This window comes from Schistocerca piceifrons, chromosome 4 (assembly GCF_021461385.2).
Source record: "Schistocerca piceifrons isolate TAMUIC-IGC-003096 chromosome 4, iqSchPice1.1, whole genome shotgun sequence".
Taxonomy (NCBI): Eukaryota; Metazoa; Arthropoda; class Insecta; order Orthoptera; family Acrididae; genus Schistocerca; species Schistocerca piceifrons.
Window position 1 is genome coordinate 429,805,452 of NC_060141.1, and position 17,219 is coordinate 429,822,670.

General features: G+C 43.2%; 1 protein-coding gene across 1 annotated transcript in view; it reads left to right on the plus strand.

Annotated features, from left to right (window-relative positions):
• The window catches only part of LOC124794941 (probable asparagine--tRNA ligase, mitochondrial), an 83,964-nt gene that overhangs the window by 50,429 nt on the left and 16,316 nt on the right, over positions 1-17,219 (plus strand). Inside the window, exon 4 of the mRNA XM_047258655.1 lies at positions 8,768-8,971. Within this exon, the coding sequence (XP_047114611.1) occupies positions 8,768-8,971 (204 nt within the window). The remainder of the gene's footprint in view (positions 1-8,767; positions 8,972-17,219) is intronic.

Below are 17,219 nucleotides of genomic sequence, written 5' to 3' on the forward strand. Positions count from 1 at the left end.
CGCTTACTCATCGTCTGTCTTCCTCTTCTCCGCCTCCGTTCCCTCCTTACGACGAGGCCGCTGAAGACTGGGAGGATTATGAGAAGCGTTTGCGGCAACACTTCTTGGCTTTCAGCATTGTCGACGCTCCTATGTGTAAGTCGTTATTTCTATCTTGGATTTCCCCACGGATCTATCAGCTGCTATCTCAGTTAGCCCCTCTGCGGGAACCTGCCTCTCTGTCCTTCCAAGAAATGTGTGACTTATTGTCTAACTGTTACCGAAAAAACACCCACGTCGTTGCCGCCCTCGTGGCGTTCTACCGGTGTCGTAAACAGCCCCATCAATCTTACCGGGCGTGGGCGGCGGAACTACACGGTCTGAGTAGGAAATGTCAGTTTGTCACGGACACTCATCATGAGTCTTATGCTGATTCAATGGTTCGGGACGATATTCTATGGCTTGCTCCTGATAAAGAAGTTTGGCAACGTGCCTTACAACTGCCAAACCCGTCGTTGTCGGAAGTTCTCAGCATCGCTCAATCTTTTGAACTGTCTCACGCTGCTGGTGTGCAAATAGATGCGTGGTGTAATGTGGGCGCTGTACAGACCACTTTCGACGCGGACAATTTGCCTGTTTCACAGGGGGACGACGATGTGGCGGCAGTTCACTCGCGTCAACAACGTCGCGTTGGGCCACCACGCTCGCAGCGAAAACAGCAACCACAGAAGCAGGTTCGTTCCGCACTTCCTTCTTGTCCACGTTGTTTTGTACAGCATGACAGGGCCGCGTATCCAAAACGTTGGGCCACGTGTAATTCATGTAGGAAAAAAGGCCACATTGCTTCTGTGTGTCAGTCCCCTAAAGTTCTTGTCGACGAGGACTAGGCATCGGACATGGATGTTAACTGTGTGCTTTCTCAAACAAATAAGTTGTTTGTTACGGTTCGTGTTCTGGATAAAGACATTCGCATGCAAGTGGACACTGGCTCTGCAGTAACTCTCATTAATTCTCGCACATATTTGGAGTTGGGCTCCCCTCCCTTGTCTCCCGTTACTCGGAATCTGCGAACTTATAATAAGCAGAAAATTCCTATCGTTGGCCAGTTTGATGCTTCCACTGCCTACAAGTCTGTTGTTCAGCCCCTCACGTTTCATGTGGTGGATCATGCGGGCACGGAAAACCTGTTCGGTTATGATGCTTTCCAGTTGTTTGGGTTCTCCATTGATGATGATGTGCACCTCATATCTGAGGATATTCAGTATCAACAGCTGGATGGATTGTGTTCTGAATTCTCGTCCGTGTTCTCTGCTGGTCTGGGTCGTGCCAAGGATTTTGAAGCCCACATTACTCTTAAGCCTACAGCTCGCCCCAAGTTTTTCCGGGCACGCCCTATTCCGATGGCGTTGCGTGCACCTGTCAAGGCTGTGATAGACAGGTTAACAGCTTCAGGGATTCTCCTTCCTGTTACCTCCAGCGAATGGGCATCGCCAATCGTGGTGGTTTCTAAACCAAACGGGAGTCTGCGATTGTGTGGTGATTTTAAAGCCACTGTCAACGCTCAGAGCCTCATTGACACTTATCCTCTTCCCCGTCCTGAGGAGTTATTTACCAAGCTCGCTGGGGGCCAGTTCTTTTCCAAACTTGACTTATCAGAGGCGTACCATCAGTTGCCGTTGGATGCGTCTTCCAAGGAATTTCTCGTCATCAACACTCCTTGTGGGTTGTATCAGTACCAGCAGTTACCATTTGGCGTCGCTAGCGCGCCGGCCATTTTTCAGCGGCTTTTGGAACAGCTCACGGCTTCCGTTCCCGGCTGCATCAACTACCTGGATGACATTGTTGTCAAGGGGGCCTCCACTGAGGAGCACCTTCGCAATTTGCGTTCACTGTTTCGGGTTCTGCATTCAGCTGGGTTAAAGTGCAATCTGGACAAGTCACAGTTCTTCCAACCCTCCATTGTGTATCTTGGTTTCCACTTGTCCCATGAGGGTATACGTCCTCTACGACAGCACGTTGCGGCCATTACCGCTCTACCCCGGCCGTCTACGGTCAAAGAACTTCAGGCGTTTCTAGGCAAGATTGCTTATTATCACAAATTCATTCCATCCGCGGCGGCGGTAGCTCATCCTCTGCATCAGCTGTTACGCAAAAACGTTCCTTTCTGTTGGTCCGACGAGTGTGAGCAGGCTTTTGTCCGCCTGAAGGCTCATTTGCAGTCGGCGCCTTGTCTTGCCACATTCCGTCCAGGTCAGCACTTGGTTCTGGCGACTGACGCGTCACAGTATGGCCTAGGGGCTGTTCTCGCCCATCGGTATGAGGATGGGTTGGAATGACCCATCGCCTACGCTTCCAAGACCCTCAACAATGCCCAACGGCATTACTCTCAAATCGAAAAGGAGGCGCTCGCTATCATTTATGCTCTAAAAAAGTTCAGCGTTTTTTTGTATGGTTCTAAGTTTCACCTCATCACCGACCACAAGCTGCTGGTCTCTCTGTTCAGCCCCTCAGCGTCGCTTCCGGATAAGGCAGCTCACCACCTGCAACGTTGGGTCTTATACTTGTCTCGTTTTCACTATGAGATTCACTATCGCCCCACGGCCCAGCACCGTTTTCACTATGAGATTCACTATCGCCCCACGGCCCAGCACGCCAACGCTGACGCGTTGTCGTGTTTGCCGATGGGCCCCGACCCGGTTTTCGAGCGAGATGAACTACTCTGTTTCCACATTGATGAGGAAGAACGTCGTGCGGTCGAGGGTTTTCCACTTACGGGTTCGCAGGTCGCGTCGGCTACTGCGTGGGACCCGGTCCTGCGTCAGGTGATTGGTTTTGTTCAACGGGGTTGGCCGGACAGGACCAAGGGCCGGGCATCGGATCCCCTTCGCAACTACCATGCTTTGCGCCTTCGTCTGTCTGTTCGTGAGGGTGTTGTTCTTCTGGCCACAGATGGCGCATCTCCTCGGGTCGTGGTGCCAGCCTCTCTTCGCAAAGATGTTCTCAACCTATTGCATGAAGGCCATTGGGGGATTTCTCAGACTAAGTCCCTGGCCCGCAGGCACGTTTATTGGCCCGGTATTGATTCAGACATCGCCCACATGGTCGCTGCGTGTGGTCAGTGTGCTCAACAACTGGCTGCACCCCGTACAATCCCCTCTCCGTGGCTTGATCCGGCGCAGCCGTGGGAACGGGTGCACGCTGACTTTGCCGGCCCCTTCCTCGGCACTTATTGGCTACTGTTGATTGACGCCTTCTCGAAGTTTCCGTTTGTTGTTCGATGTCCGTCGCCCACCACTGCGGCGACGACACTGGCTTTGTCCAAAATCTTTGCGCTAGAAGGTCTTCCATCCACGATTGTCATGGACAATGGCCCTCAGTTCTCTTCGCAGGCCTTCCGTGATTTTTGTACTGGACAAGGGATTCATCATGTTACAGCACCGCCCTTCCATCCGCAATCGAATGGGGAGGTCGAGCGCCTTGTCCGCACTTTCAAAAGCCAGATGAAAAAATTACTTAGTGATTTTTCCACAGATGACGCTCTGTTGCAATTTCTGAGTTCTTATCGCTTCACGCCTCTGGATGATCGCAGCCCTGCTGAACTCTGGCATGGCCGCCAACCGCGCACTCTACTGCACCTGCTTCACCCTGTCAGGCCTTGTACTGTGTCCCCCAGTGTGGGCAAGTACTCTGTGGGCGCCGACGTGTGGGCACGAGGGTATGGATCTCGCCCTAAATGGATTCCAGGGGTGGTCAAGGCTCTTCTCGGCTGCCGGCTTTGTGAAATACATACGGACGACGGCATGGTTGTTCGCCATTATGACCAGTTGCGCCCACGAGTGGTGGCCACGCCGGTGCCACCGCCCCTTCTTTCGCCTCCACCAGCCCGAGAAGCCAGTCCTGTCACTGCTGCCGATCTTCCGTGCGTGTTGCTGCAGCCGACATTGCTACCGCTTCCGATTACGCCGGAACCGGCCCCAGTCACGACGCCGCCTTCTCCGGGACCCATCTCGCTGGAGCACACCCCCAGGTCCACGTCACCTATGGATGCTGCTTCGGAGTTTTCACCCACCATCTCGTCCAGGAGGCCCGTTCCACGCGCAAGCTTCCGTCCTGGACATTTTCGACCATACTCTCGTGTTTCTCCGCGGGATCTTCTCGGGGCCTCCCGAGAGGCCATGGATGCCTCTGCACTGTCCGTGTCTCCAAGGGAGTGAGTTTTTTTTTTTTCAAGGGGGGGAAAAGTGTTGTGACAGTGCCACGAGATTTAAAAGTGCCACTACGTCAGTACGCGAACACAGCGATAGAGGCGCTCCGCAGCTCGGCCGAGCGTGGTAGCGCCACCTGGCTATGAACGGCGCCGGCCGCATGTCACGGCACAGCAGTTGAGTGACAGATTCGGAGTTGGTAGCATGTAACTCGCTATTGCTCTCCGTTGTATATCCACGCAATTTATTAGGATTAAAGGTTATAACAGAAACCTTTTAAGGAAAATATGATTGCTAGTTACTTTAAAGATGACAAGTCACAGACAGGCACATTGAAAAGATGCTTGCACATAGCTTTTAGCCAAAGCCTTCATCAGAAATGGAAACACGCACACATTCATTCAGACAAGCAAGCATGCATCATGCATTGCCTCACGTGTTCCAACATTTCTACGGAGTCCAAACTGATCTTCCTCGAGGTCGGCTTTGACCAGTTTTTCCATTCGTCTGTAAAGAATTCGTGTTAGTATTTTGCAGCTGTGGCTTATTAAACTGTAGTAACTACTGGCCAGTAACTACAGCATTGCTCTGTTTTAAAATTCTGGGTAGAGCTGTATGGTATCTGATTTGGTGAAGGCTGCCGGTCTTGCTTACGAGATTAAGGCAGAGCTCACCATCTGCAGCATCGTTGACAGAACTGACTGCAGACCTTTGGTGCAGAGCTGGGTGGAGGGTCTGAATCAGAGGCTCAGACGCTTTTGCGACCGTGTTGGCTGCAGATTCCTTGACTTGCGCCATAGGGTGGTGGGTTTCGGATTCCGCTGAATAGGTCACGAGTTCACTATACTCAGCTGGCGGCTACACGGGTAGCGGAGGCTGTGTGGCGTGGACTGGGCGGTTTTTTAGGTTAGAAGGCCTCGGGAAAGTACGGGGTGGGCTGCAATCTCAAAGGGTGCATGGCAAATACAGGACGTGCTTGGATCAAGGAACAGTCAGAACTGTAGTTGTGAATTGTTGTAGTTGTGCTGGGAAAGTCCCTGAGCTTCAAGTGCTAATAGAAAGCACAGAAGCTGAAATCGTTATAGGCACAGAAAGCTGGCTAAAGCCTGAAATAAGTTCTGCAGAAATTTTTACGAAGTCTCATACGGTGTTCAGGAAAGATAGATTAGGCAGAATTGGTGGTGGAGTGTTTGTGTCTGTCAGTAGTGGTTTATCTTGTAGTGAAGTCGAAGTAGATACTCCATGCAAATTGGTATGGGTGGAGGTTATACTTAACAGCCGAACTAAGTTAATAATTGGCTCCTTCTACCAACCCTCAGACTCCGATGATATAGTTGCTGAACAGTTCAGAGAAAATTTGAGTCTCGTAACAAATGAATACCCCACTCGTACGGTTATAGTTGGTGGGGACTTCAACCTTCCCTCGATATGTTGGCAAAAATACTTGTTCAAAACTGGTGGTAGGCAGAAAACATCTACCGAGAGTGTCCTAAATGATTTCTCTGGAAATTATTTCGAGCAGTTAGTCCACGAACCCACGCGAATTGTAAATGGTTGCGAAAACACACTTGACCTCTTAGCCACAAACAATCCAGAGCTAATAGAGAGCACCATGACTGATACAGGGATTAGTGATCACAAGGTCGTTGTAGCTAGGCTCAGTACCGTTTCTTCCAAATCTACCAGAAACAAACGCAAAATAATTTTATTTAAAAAAGCAGATAAGCCTTCCTAAGAGACAATCTCCATTCCTTCTGAACTGATTTTGCAAATGTAGACGAGATGTGGCTCAAATTCAAAGATATAGTAGCAACGCTGTTGCAGAGGCAACGAAAAAAGCATGCGAAGTTCAGAACAACGCGAAATCCCAAAGATTGGCTAAAATTTACAGATGCGCGAAATTTGGCACGGATTTCAATGAGAGATGCCTTTAATAGGTTTCACAACGAAACATTGTCTCGAAATTTGGTAGAAAATCCGAATAAATTCTGGTCGTATGTAAAGTACACAAGCGCAAGACGCAGTCAATACCTTCGCTGCGCAGTGCTGATGGTACTGTTACCAATGACTGTGCCGCTAAAGTGGAGTTATTGAACGTAGTTTTCCGAAATTTCTTCACCAGGGAAGACGAATGGAATAATCCAGAATTTGAAACACGAACAGCTGCTAGCATGAGTTTCTTAGAAGTAGATACCTTAGGGGTTGCGAAGCAACTCAAATCGCTTGATGCGGGCAAGTCTTCAGGTCCAGCGCAGGTCGCACCAGTGTTTAAGAAGGGTAGTAGGAGTAATCCATCGAACTACAGACCTATATCATTGACATCAGTTTGCAGTAGGGTTCTGGAGCATATACTGTATTCAAACATTATGAATCACCACAAAGGGAACGATCTATTGATACGTAATCAGCATGGTTTCAGAAAACATCATTCTTGTGCAACACAGCTAGCTCTTTATTCGCACGAAGAAATGGCCGCTATCGACAGGGGATCTCAAGTTGATTCCGTATTTCTAGATTTCCGGAAAGCTTTCGACACTGTTCCTCACAAGCGACTTCTAATCAAGCTGTGGACCTATGGGGTATCGTCTCAGTTGTGCGACTGGATTCGTGATTTCCTGTCAGGAAGGTCGCAGTTCGTAGTAATAGACAGCAAATCATCAAGTAAAACGGAAGTGATATCAGGTATTCCCCAGGGAAGCGTCCTGGGACCTCTGCTGTTCCTGATCTATATAAATGACCTGGGTGACAATCGGAGCAGTTCTCTTAAGTTGTTCGCAGATGATGCTGTAATTTACTGTCTAGTAAGGTCTTCTGAAGACCAGTATCAGTTGCAAAGCGATTTAGAAAAGATTGCTGTATGGTGTGGCAGGTGGCAGTTGATGCTAAATAACAAAGAGTGTGAGGTGATCCACATGAGTTCCAAAAGAAATCCGTTGGAATTCGATTACGCGATAAGTAGTACAGTTCTCAAGGCTGTCAATTGAACTAAGTACCTGGGTGTTAAAATTACGAACAACTTCAGTTGGAAAGACCACATAGATAATATTGTGGGGAAGGCGAGCCAAAGGTTGCGTTTCATTGGCAGTCCACTAAAGAGACAGCTTACACTACACTCGTTCGTCCTCTGTTAGACTATTGCTGCGCGGTGTGGGATCCTTACCAGGTGGGATTGACGGAGGACATCGAAGGGTGCAAAAAAGGGCAGCTCGTTTTGTATTATCACGTAATAGGGGAGAGAGTGTGGCAGATATGATATGTGAGTTGGGATGGAAGTCATTAAAGCAAAGACGTTTTTCGACGCGGCGAGATCTATTTACGAAATTTCAGTCACCAACTTTTTCTTCCAAATGCGAAAATATTTTGTTGAGCCCAACCTACATATGTAGGAATGATCATCAAAATAAAATAAGAGAAATCAGAGCTCAAACAGAAAGGTTTAGGTGTTTGTTTTTCCTGCGCGCTGTTTCGGAGAGGAATGGTAGAGAGATAGTATGATTGTGGTTCGATGAACCCTCTGCCAAGCACTTAAATGGGAATTACAGAGTAATCATGTAGATGTGACGTCTGATGATCAGTATATCATTTGCTCTTTACTTTTATCACAAGTTTTTCCTCTCTTCACACCATGAAATGAATAATATTTCATCATTGTATATTCTGCTCTTTCATCAGTATCAAATATAAAGCTTTAAAGATCACAGTTATTACTGAAAATATAATGTAAAAGGATAGATAAAAAATTCACTCATCAAGAGGTGGCACCTTTATAAAAGTATTAACGTTTCCAAGCTTCCGGAGCCAATGGCTTTTCCTTCTGGCAGAAGTGTTGAGAAGGGAAAGGAGAAGGTGAGAAGGAAAATGACTGATGAAGTATAGGAAAAGGGACAGAGTTCGAGAAACTCACCCAGAAACCCAGGTCAGGGGAGACTTACCCGACAGGATGAGAAGGAATGGCTGATTGTTGGGGGTTGTACCAGAGGAGATTATTTGAAAACCCGAGAGCTTAAAGGTTATTACTGAGAGTGACTTGTGCCACTGTCGCTTTGAGTGTTCCAAATATGTTTTATGCCTTCCTTGCTCTTTTCCTAACTGGCGAGTGCTCTTTCAAGCAGTCATAATTACATCTGTTTTCACTAGTCATAAAAAAAATTAGTTCTTTATTTTCCATATTTTTATTGTTTATACATAAAATAAGTATAGGACTTGATTATTTTAACAGAGCTAAGCAAAATTGTCTGAATTCATGTCAAACATCCTCTTAATATGGAGGGTTTTTTCCATCAAGATTTACTTTAGTTAGGAGTAGTGAGCTTGAAAGCTCCATACAGCTATCCTGTTTTAGGTTTGTATGTTTTACCATAAGCTATTTCAAGTGAATGCCTGGATGGTGCCGTCAACAAGGACATGGGCAATTCCCTTCCCTATCCTTGTCCAGCTGACCTTGTGCTCCACCACAAATATTCTGTATTAATGGTATGTTAAATTCCAACTTTCTATTTTTCATGATTTTCTTGTATTGATTTGTATTGGTTGATACAATTTTAGAATTTCGCATGTCTTTTTTTTTTTCAAAATTGTTCCAGTCAGTGCTGAATCCAGACCCTTTCCCTAAAGTAATGCGCAGTGAAGCTGCTGTGGCCCTTGGCATTGACCCTGATGCTCCATTGTCACGAGAACATGAACTAGAGATAGTGAACCGGTTTGGTGGAGGAAGGCCTGTTTTTGTTTATGGAGCACCGGCATCTACAGCCCCTTTCTACGCTAAGCAGTCTAGTAAACCAGGAGAGGTAACGTTTTGTAATATTGTGTTTTTATTGTACATGCATAACTTCTTCATACGGAGGAATGATTGTTTTTTGTAGCACAGTTGAAAATGATTAAATGAAAGTTTTAGATGTTTTGCAGCATAGTTACAAGAAGACGAAAAAATTGTACTTACCACTCTATAAAACAATGACTGAATATAAATTTTAAAGTGCAGCTGGAAATATTCTTCACAAATGTGAGAAATCTACGGCAGAAACCAGAGGTCATAGAATGAAGGATAAAAGAACTGTGAATCCTACTGTAAGATGATTTACCACTTGAAGCAAATATAAGACAGTCTTGGAAGGCATGGTATAGATAAAAGATCACAAAACATTTCCTGACATATTGATTAGTGAAAAGCTCATAGGAGTTTGCCAGTGAAGATTCATCAGAAACGGTTGTCTTTTGTAGAGAAAACCCTCACCATTCTCAAAGTACAAATAAGAATGATCATGCTACATAGTTTAAACCCACAATGAGTTGTGCTGTGCCAGTTGAGAAAGTAGAAGAGAGAGAACATGAAGACAGACACAGTTAGTAAGCACAATACCCACCTGCCGATGACCAAATTCAGAGAATAACACATCCTGAAATTACCTACAGATAGTAGTGATGATGATCATATGACTTTGTGGTGCACATCTGACCCCACCATTGTTTTAACTTTCAGACCTGATTTTTTTTTTCTGGAGGAAGGATAATGTGGTAACGCTATTATGTGATTTTTTTTATGACTTTAAATGTGAGATTTATACAAAAATATGTACCCATTTTCAAAAGATGATTTGTACATTTTGCTTCAGTTTATGGCCTAATATAAATAATCATGAAATATTCTCTATTGTAATAAGTAATAAAATGATCATTCAATAGTTTCCATGCAGAATAACAATAAGAATATTCAGTTATGCTGTGGAATATAGCGAACCAACCACATCCATGTATTCTGATGGTCATGAGCTAGACTTGCTTATATTTTCATTGTGATTTCCAACAGTTGGCAGCACTTGCACATGATTAAAAAGTTGAGCATTTACAAATGTGTATCTCAGGTTTCCATTGGGAAAAAATACTTCTGTGGCAGCTAATGCATAGTAAAAGTTAATATACATGATTGTAGCCAGAGGTTCTGAAAGGGTTAATGAGGATGAAGTGGGTCCCACACAGAATTTAAACAAAAACCTTTGCGTCTGTTTATGAAATCATGGACTTGAAGCTTACTCATTTCTCTCAAAACTCCGTCCCAATAGTTTGAAGTGAGGGCTATAAACTTACATTGGAATAACCTATGGGATGGCTCTTAGTGAGGTTTCATAGTCCCAGATTTACTCATTTATTAACACTTTATTGCATACACAAAACACAGAATAAATTACTCATAGTATCTAAGAATTACTGATCCTGTGAATTTTCCAGAACTAAAAATGAAAATAATTGAAATTAACACAACTCAAATTATGGTAAAGGAAACCAGGAGCCAATTCTGACAAAATCACTTGCTTTTGGCTAGAGCCTCCTGACATCACGACGAGGCTGCATAGTGTGATTGTATTGTAAATGCGTTCCACATTAGATGCTGTGGTGTGTTTTTTTTCTTTTTATTTTCAGTTTGGTTCAGTACACAGTTGGACAAATCAAATCAAATGGCATGGCAGATATATTACACATTAGGACTAAATAAATTATAATTAAGACGAAAAATAACTCACACATTTGATGAAAAAGTGGATGTTAATGTAACCTGTTCCTGATTTCTATCGCTGTTAATCAGATGAAGATGCAATCCATAGCTGTTTCCTCTTTGTGGCACATTTCGTCAAGGCATCCAACTTTGCTTCTTGATTCAGATACCTAATCCTTATAAATGTTGTTGTTCTTACATAAAGAGCAGTAACTGTGTCATGAGACTCGGGAAACTGTTTCAAAATAGGGCTTAGAGATGTAATGACATTTTTTGGTTTGCACACTCCATTTTCATGAAAAGCAGCAAATTCTTTTTCAAACTTCAACATTTTGTTTGTTTATCTTGGTATTGGAGGGTGAAGACCACCACAAAATATAATTGGAACTCCAGTGTGTATTAGGTTCTCCTATTTCACTTTTTGGTGCTGGAAAACCTAATTATTTATCAATCTTTTGGCACATAATATGATATTGCCTGGAATGTATTTCACTGGATCTGGAAGAACATAAGAGATAACAGTAATCACACAATAGTATCACATCTGTTAATAAATTTTCTTCAACATTCACAGCTCCTGGGATACCTCACACTGGCGATTCATCAAACAACATTTACACAGAGGTCATTGGCAATGAAACTTCAGAATGCAGAATCTAAGTCACTGTTATTCTGAGGAGCGGCTTCATTTGATTTCTCAGAAACTAGTGTGTTTCCAGGGAAAGAAATACCACTTGCATTGCCCGACAGTATAAAGAGATACACTCTTTCCTTACTTCAGATGGCATAGGATTATTATAAAATATACTTAATCCTATTACCCTATTGGGAGGTGGGGGGGGGGGGGGGGGATCCAAGCAATCTTAAACTAATCAGGAAATTAATATGTAGCTGACATTCATACTTATTAGGCATTTGAAAAGACTGAAGAGAGATTATTTTGAAGTAATGAAACCTTTTTGGAAAGGTAACAATCTGCCTGTATCACTATCTTGCATACTGAACAAATGTCTAAGACTCTCTTCAGAGTATTCTCCTGAATTATGAGATTCATTCCAAATCCACTACGTAGAGAAGAACATCCAATTTTTGAACCATAGAATTCAAGACATCAAAGACATTGTTAATGAGTTCAAGAAAATAGTGTTGAATGACTTTACTTTGTTAAGAACATACTTCAAGGCCTTGAGCTGTTCATCATGAAAATCTTCAAGGCCTTGAGCTGTTCATCATGAAAATAGATGTGCTGCCATCCTTTCAGACTGTCTTGCTCGTCCCGTTATATTTAAGTGTGCTTCAGTAATGTGATGTGTTATCATTAGGTCACTTTTTGATGTTAAAGGTTCCTGTATAGCTGCCTAGTTATTTTGGACCCATTAGGTAGCATAATGCCTATTCCTATGAGATGCTTCCTCTACAACGTTAACAGGTGTGCACATCGAAGAAAACTACATCGAAGAAAAACAATACATTCCTGGTATCGTCTGCTGGATTTATGGAATATTTTTTGTCTGTATCAATTAACTGTGTGTGATCGGTAATCCTATGGTACTTGATATCAGTAGCTCTGTTTAATAAGATTTCTTTTGGTCATCTTGTCTTTATGTTTGCTGAGGTGGACCTGCTAGTCAGTTCCACCCAACCAAGCTCCAGGAATCTTCAAATAATTTCATCTCCTTGTGCATGGATGGGTGGTGAAACAGAGTATTACAACTATGTGAATGACATAAACACCTGAACTTTCAGCTCTCTGTATTCACCCTTTCTTTAACAACAACACAGTCTCATATACTAAGCGGGTTTACATGTCATCTTAAACATATGTAGCTTGTGCAAAAGCAAAACAAGAAGTATAATTTTTGCACAAGCCAGTTCGACAGTCATTTGTCACTAGGTCTATTGTACTGTGACCTTTCCTCTGTTTTTCCTTGCCTTCTAAACACCTTCTAATATCTTCTACAGTGGGATGTTCTGACACTTACTACTAAATGTCATGAACATCTTTTGTCATCACAGTGGCTTGGAAGTGGGACATGCCATCCTAAAAATCTCATGTCACACTTCACTGTGTGACCTACTGCCCAGAGATGCTGTGCTGCTAACTACACACAGTGACCCTGCCAGATTTAGATGTAATGTGGCATATTGATAGTATGGTGCCATCCATTGAAATGTCCTGCAGAGTTACTGGATCCCTCCTCCCCTGAATCAGGGCTGAAAATGACCTGATCATTGTGAGGGAGGACAGTTGAATGACAGTGGGCTTGTGTTGGATAAGATCCCAGCTGGCATCTTCAGGGTGTCAGTGCTCTGTCCTTTGAGAGAAGGTGAAGAAGCAGGAGCTGGCTGCTCAGGTTGAGGTGCTGCAGGCACTGGCGACTCAGCCGATGGGGGAGCTGGGTCGAAGTCCGTCCAGGGGGAGCTGAAGAGACAAGCATGGAGATGCAAAGACCAAATGGCCAGCTGTCCTCACAAGATACTGCAGATCATGGATCAGAAGTGGCCACTGCTGTGATAGCCTCTTGGATGGTGGTGATGCCTGGCCAGGTATGTCATAACCGAAGTTGAGTCCTCTGCATGCGCAGAAATCTCCACACAGTCGCCGCCAGAATTGGCTGATGGCCTTGTTGTGCCAGAATTGAGTGTCATGGTTCACCCGAGAGTATGCACTCAGTAGGAGTATCCAAATGAAAAAGTGTTGCTTCTTCAACTTAAACAGGTGGCACTAGTAAAGGGTCATGCAGATTCTGACAGGGAACTCATGCAGCAACTCTGCTGAACTCTGGGCATCAGTGGATGTTGCTCTGTAAATATGTAGGAAAATGTGAGGGCCGATTCAGATATGGTAGTCTGCACATCATTTGCCATTTGGGTCTTATAGGTACATAGAAAATGTTCCCTCAGACCTCTGAAGACAGGATCAAACAGAGGAGTCTTTTCGCATGTTTGATGCAATTAGGAGTGCAGAATCACCGGAATGCAGCATCTGTAAACTGTGGTCTATCGTGTGGCAAAGATGGATAGCACTTTGATAGAAAAAATTTTCTGAAGTGCCTTGGTAGTAGTTGTAGTGGCAGTTGTTGTCGTTGTCTGCTGCAGTAGAGAAAGTGGAAAAAGAATCAATAAGGATGAGTCATATGGCTTCTAAGGAAGGCCCCACAAAATCCATATGCAGGTGATTCTATGGGTGAGTGCATTCCAAGCAAAGGGAATGTGAGTGCATAGGTGCGGGCTGATGTCCCTTACAGGACAAACAACGATGCACCACCTGTGTGACGTCATTGCCCATTCACGACCAGGACATGCAATGGTAAGCTGTTTCATGTTTGAGGTTCTAATGGTAAGCTGTTTTGCCTATAACTCAAAATATTATTAAATATCTTATGAAATAAAAGCAAAGTTATGATTCTATCGGTGGTTACCAGACACAGAACCGATCGAGCAATTTCAATACATGAGACAAAGAACTAATTCATTAACACTTCTTGTTGTAAAAAGTCAGTAGTTGCAAACAGTACTCATCTTTCTGTTCATTGCTGTAAATGTTGTTGCTGCTGCTGCTGGTTGTCCTGAAAATAAATGGGATATGATTTCACTGGAGGGTTCCAGGGTCTTGGAAGTGTTTAAGAACATTATTTTAATCTTCCTCTTTGTCTCAGCATTGTAACGTAATTGCTTCACTCAGCAAAGTTGTCAATAATGTAGGTCAGTTGTGTTCTGATAATGACATATTTCAGGTCATAATGTAACTCCTTTAAAACTAACCACCACGTTAACTCACTTTCATATATATTCATCAATTTTGAATAACCACAAAACAATTTTTTCACACTTCATAAACATTAACACTGTAACCCACAAGGGTACATCAGTGATGAGTTACATTTTGACTTATCTTCATCACAGCTCACATCTAACTCTCTACTACTACTAGCCAGAGAAATACATAAACCAAAGCTGCATAGGATTTATATTGACAGATCAGAGAGTCTCATTCATGTCAATTTTTCAACACAATGTGGAATACCTTACATTGAATAATTACTGTTTTTAGTTAAATCAGTTTTAGTATGGGCAGTCTTTCATAATAAAATTAGACTAATGAATGTGACTTTAAAAATTTGGGTCCTCAAACAACGAAATAAACCAGTAAATTCATATTAAGAAATATGCATTACTGAGGTTACAAAATATTACAATAACAGAAAGGTGTACTGTGTTGTATGATTGGCTACAGCTATATCACCCTCTACTGTACTCTAGAGTCACACAGATGTAGTCTCGTTATAGGGTCCACAGTGAGATTTATCTATGAGCTGCAACATGGATCACTGCAGAGCTATGGGCACAACCTCTTGCCAATTGTCGTCTTCCTGTGTCAGCAGCAGGATGCCTTGTTTAGTTTTAGTTTAGTTATGTCATGTTCCATAGATCATTTTTATGATTATTTTATCGATATGATGTGGAACAAGTCAGATTTCAAGATATATATACACACATGAATAGTGCTAATATTAATATTACTGAAATTTTTAGTTTTACACATGCAACTACATTTAGAGGTACTGTCAAATGGGGTGATTTTGGACACCGGGGCGAATTCGTACAGTATGGCTTATTTGCTCTTTGCCACTGCATAGAAACAAAGAGTTACATATTTTAACATCCGTGCGCCAGTTATTTTAAGTGCAAGATTGCATTTAACACTTTCCACAACTTTTATTTTGCATCAATTGTTTCCCTAGGTGAATAACTAACAAACAGTCTCAGTGTTAAAAATCCATGCATTATCATAAAGTGGAAACTTTCTACTGTTGCTCTAAGCGGGAAGTTATTGTAACCGTAATTGACGATGCTCTCAGTAGCTAACAGCATTGAGACAATTTCTGCACAAGTTTGTTGAGTTTCTCGTGCAAGGATATAAAATAATGACAGTTTTTGTAAAACTGTGTACTGCGTGGGGGTGATTTCGGACAATGCCAAGAACGTATAAGAGCAGGAGAGGTGCTACAGTACGGTCTAATTATGACCCGAAACTTTTAGATAAAGCTGTTCGTGATATTCAGAATGGTAAATTATCGTACAGAAAAGGGTGTGATTTGTATGGTATACCTAAATCCACCCTAAAAAATAAAGTGCAGGAAGCACATCTGAAAAAAAATGGGAGGACAGCCAGTGCCAAATAAAGAAGAAAAAGAAGTGTCGAAACAAGGTATCTTGAGAGCTGAACATTGGGGATTTCTCTTCACTAAATTGGATATTAGATATTTAGTTAAAGGCTACCTTGATAAATCTGGCCAAAAAGAGAAGAAATTTCGTAATAATTTGCCAGGAGAAGAATGGGTGCATTTATTCCTCAAACGACAGCCAGAAGATCTTTCCGTTCGCTTAAGCAAAAATATTAAACAAGCTCGTGCAGAAGTGAAAAAAGAGATTGTTAAGATGTTTTTCTCCAATGTCAAGGCAAAGCTGGAAAATCTCCCACCTAGCAACATGATCAACTATGATGAAACCAACATGTCAGATGATCCTGGGAGGCAGCAGATAATTATGAAACAAGGAAGTAAGCATGCTGAGAAAGTGATGGACTCATCAAAATCTAGTGTCTCAATAATGATGGCAGGTAGAGTGCTGATGGTAAACTGCTTCCCCCGTACGTCCTTTACAAATCAGAGTATTTGTGAGACACATGGCAAGAATGTGGACCACAAGGAACCCCAGTAGGAAGAAAAGTAGATGGTTTGACCTGCCAGTATTTGAAGACTGGTTCTTTACAATTGCTTTGCCCTATTTGAAGAGGCAAAACGGGCCAACAGTCATGAGTGGAGACAATTTATCCAGTCACATGTCTTTACATGTTATTGAAGAGTGTGAGCGGAACAATATTTCATTCATTCTACTTCCCCCCAATAGCACGTACCTCCTCCAACCGCTCAATGTAAGCTTCTTCAGGCCAGTGAAAGCAGCGTGGCGAGCTGTATTAACTGATAGGAAGAAACACTCTCATGGGACCATTTCCAAGGATGCCTTCCCATCTCTTCTGAAGCAGACACTGACTAAGATTTCAGCAAACTCCAAGGAAAACATAAAGGGTGGATATCGCACCACGGGCCTAATCCCTTTTGATCCAGATCATGTCTTATGAAAATTGCCTGATAATGAGGAGAGCCAGCAAAGCAACACAGACGCAAGGTCTTCCACTTTTGAAGAAATGCTCAAAGAAATTCGTTATCCTCCAAATAAGCTTTGTAGCTCCCGCCGCTGCTGCCGCAAACTAGATGTTCAACCTGGAAAATCAATCACTGACCAAGATTTTCAAGGAAACGAAAACAGTGCTCAAACAAGTGACAGTGCTTCTAGCAGTAGTGAAAGTGAAAATGACACATCATCCAATGAAGTTTTACTGCTGAAAGAAGAGGCTTTTCTTGTTGCAGAGTACAAATATAAACGTGGAAACAAGGAGCAAACAAGACAGTATGTTGGAGTGGCCACAAATGTTGGTGCTACGGAAGTAAGTGTGAAATTCTTGCACCCACACGAGAACA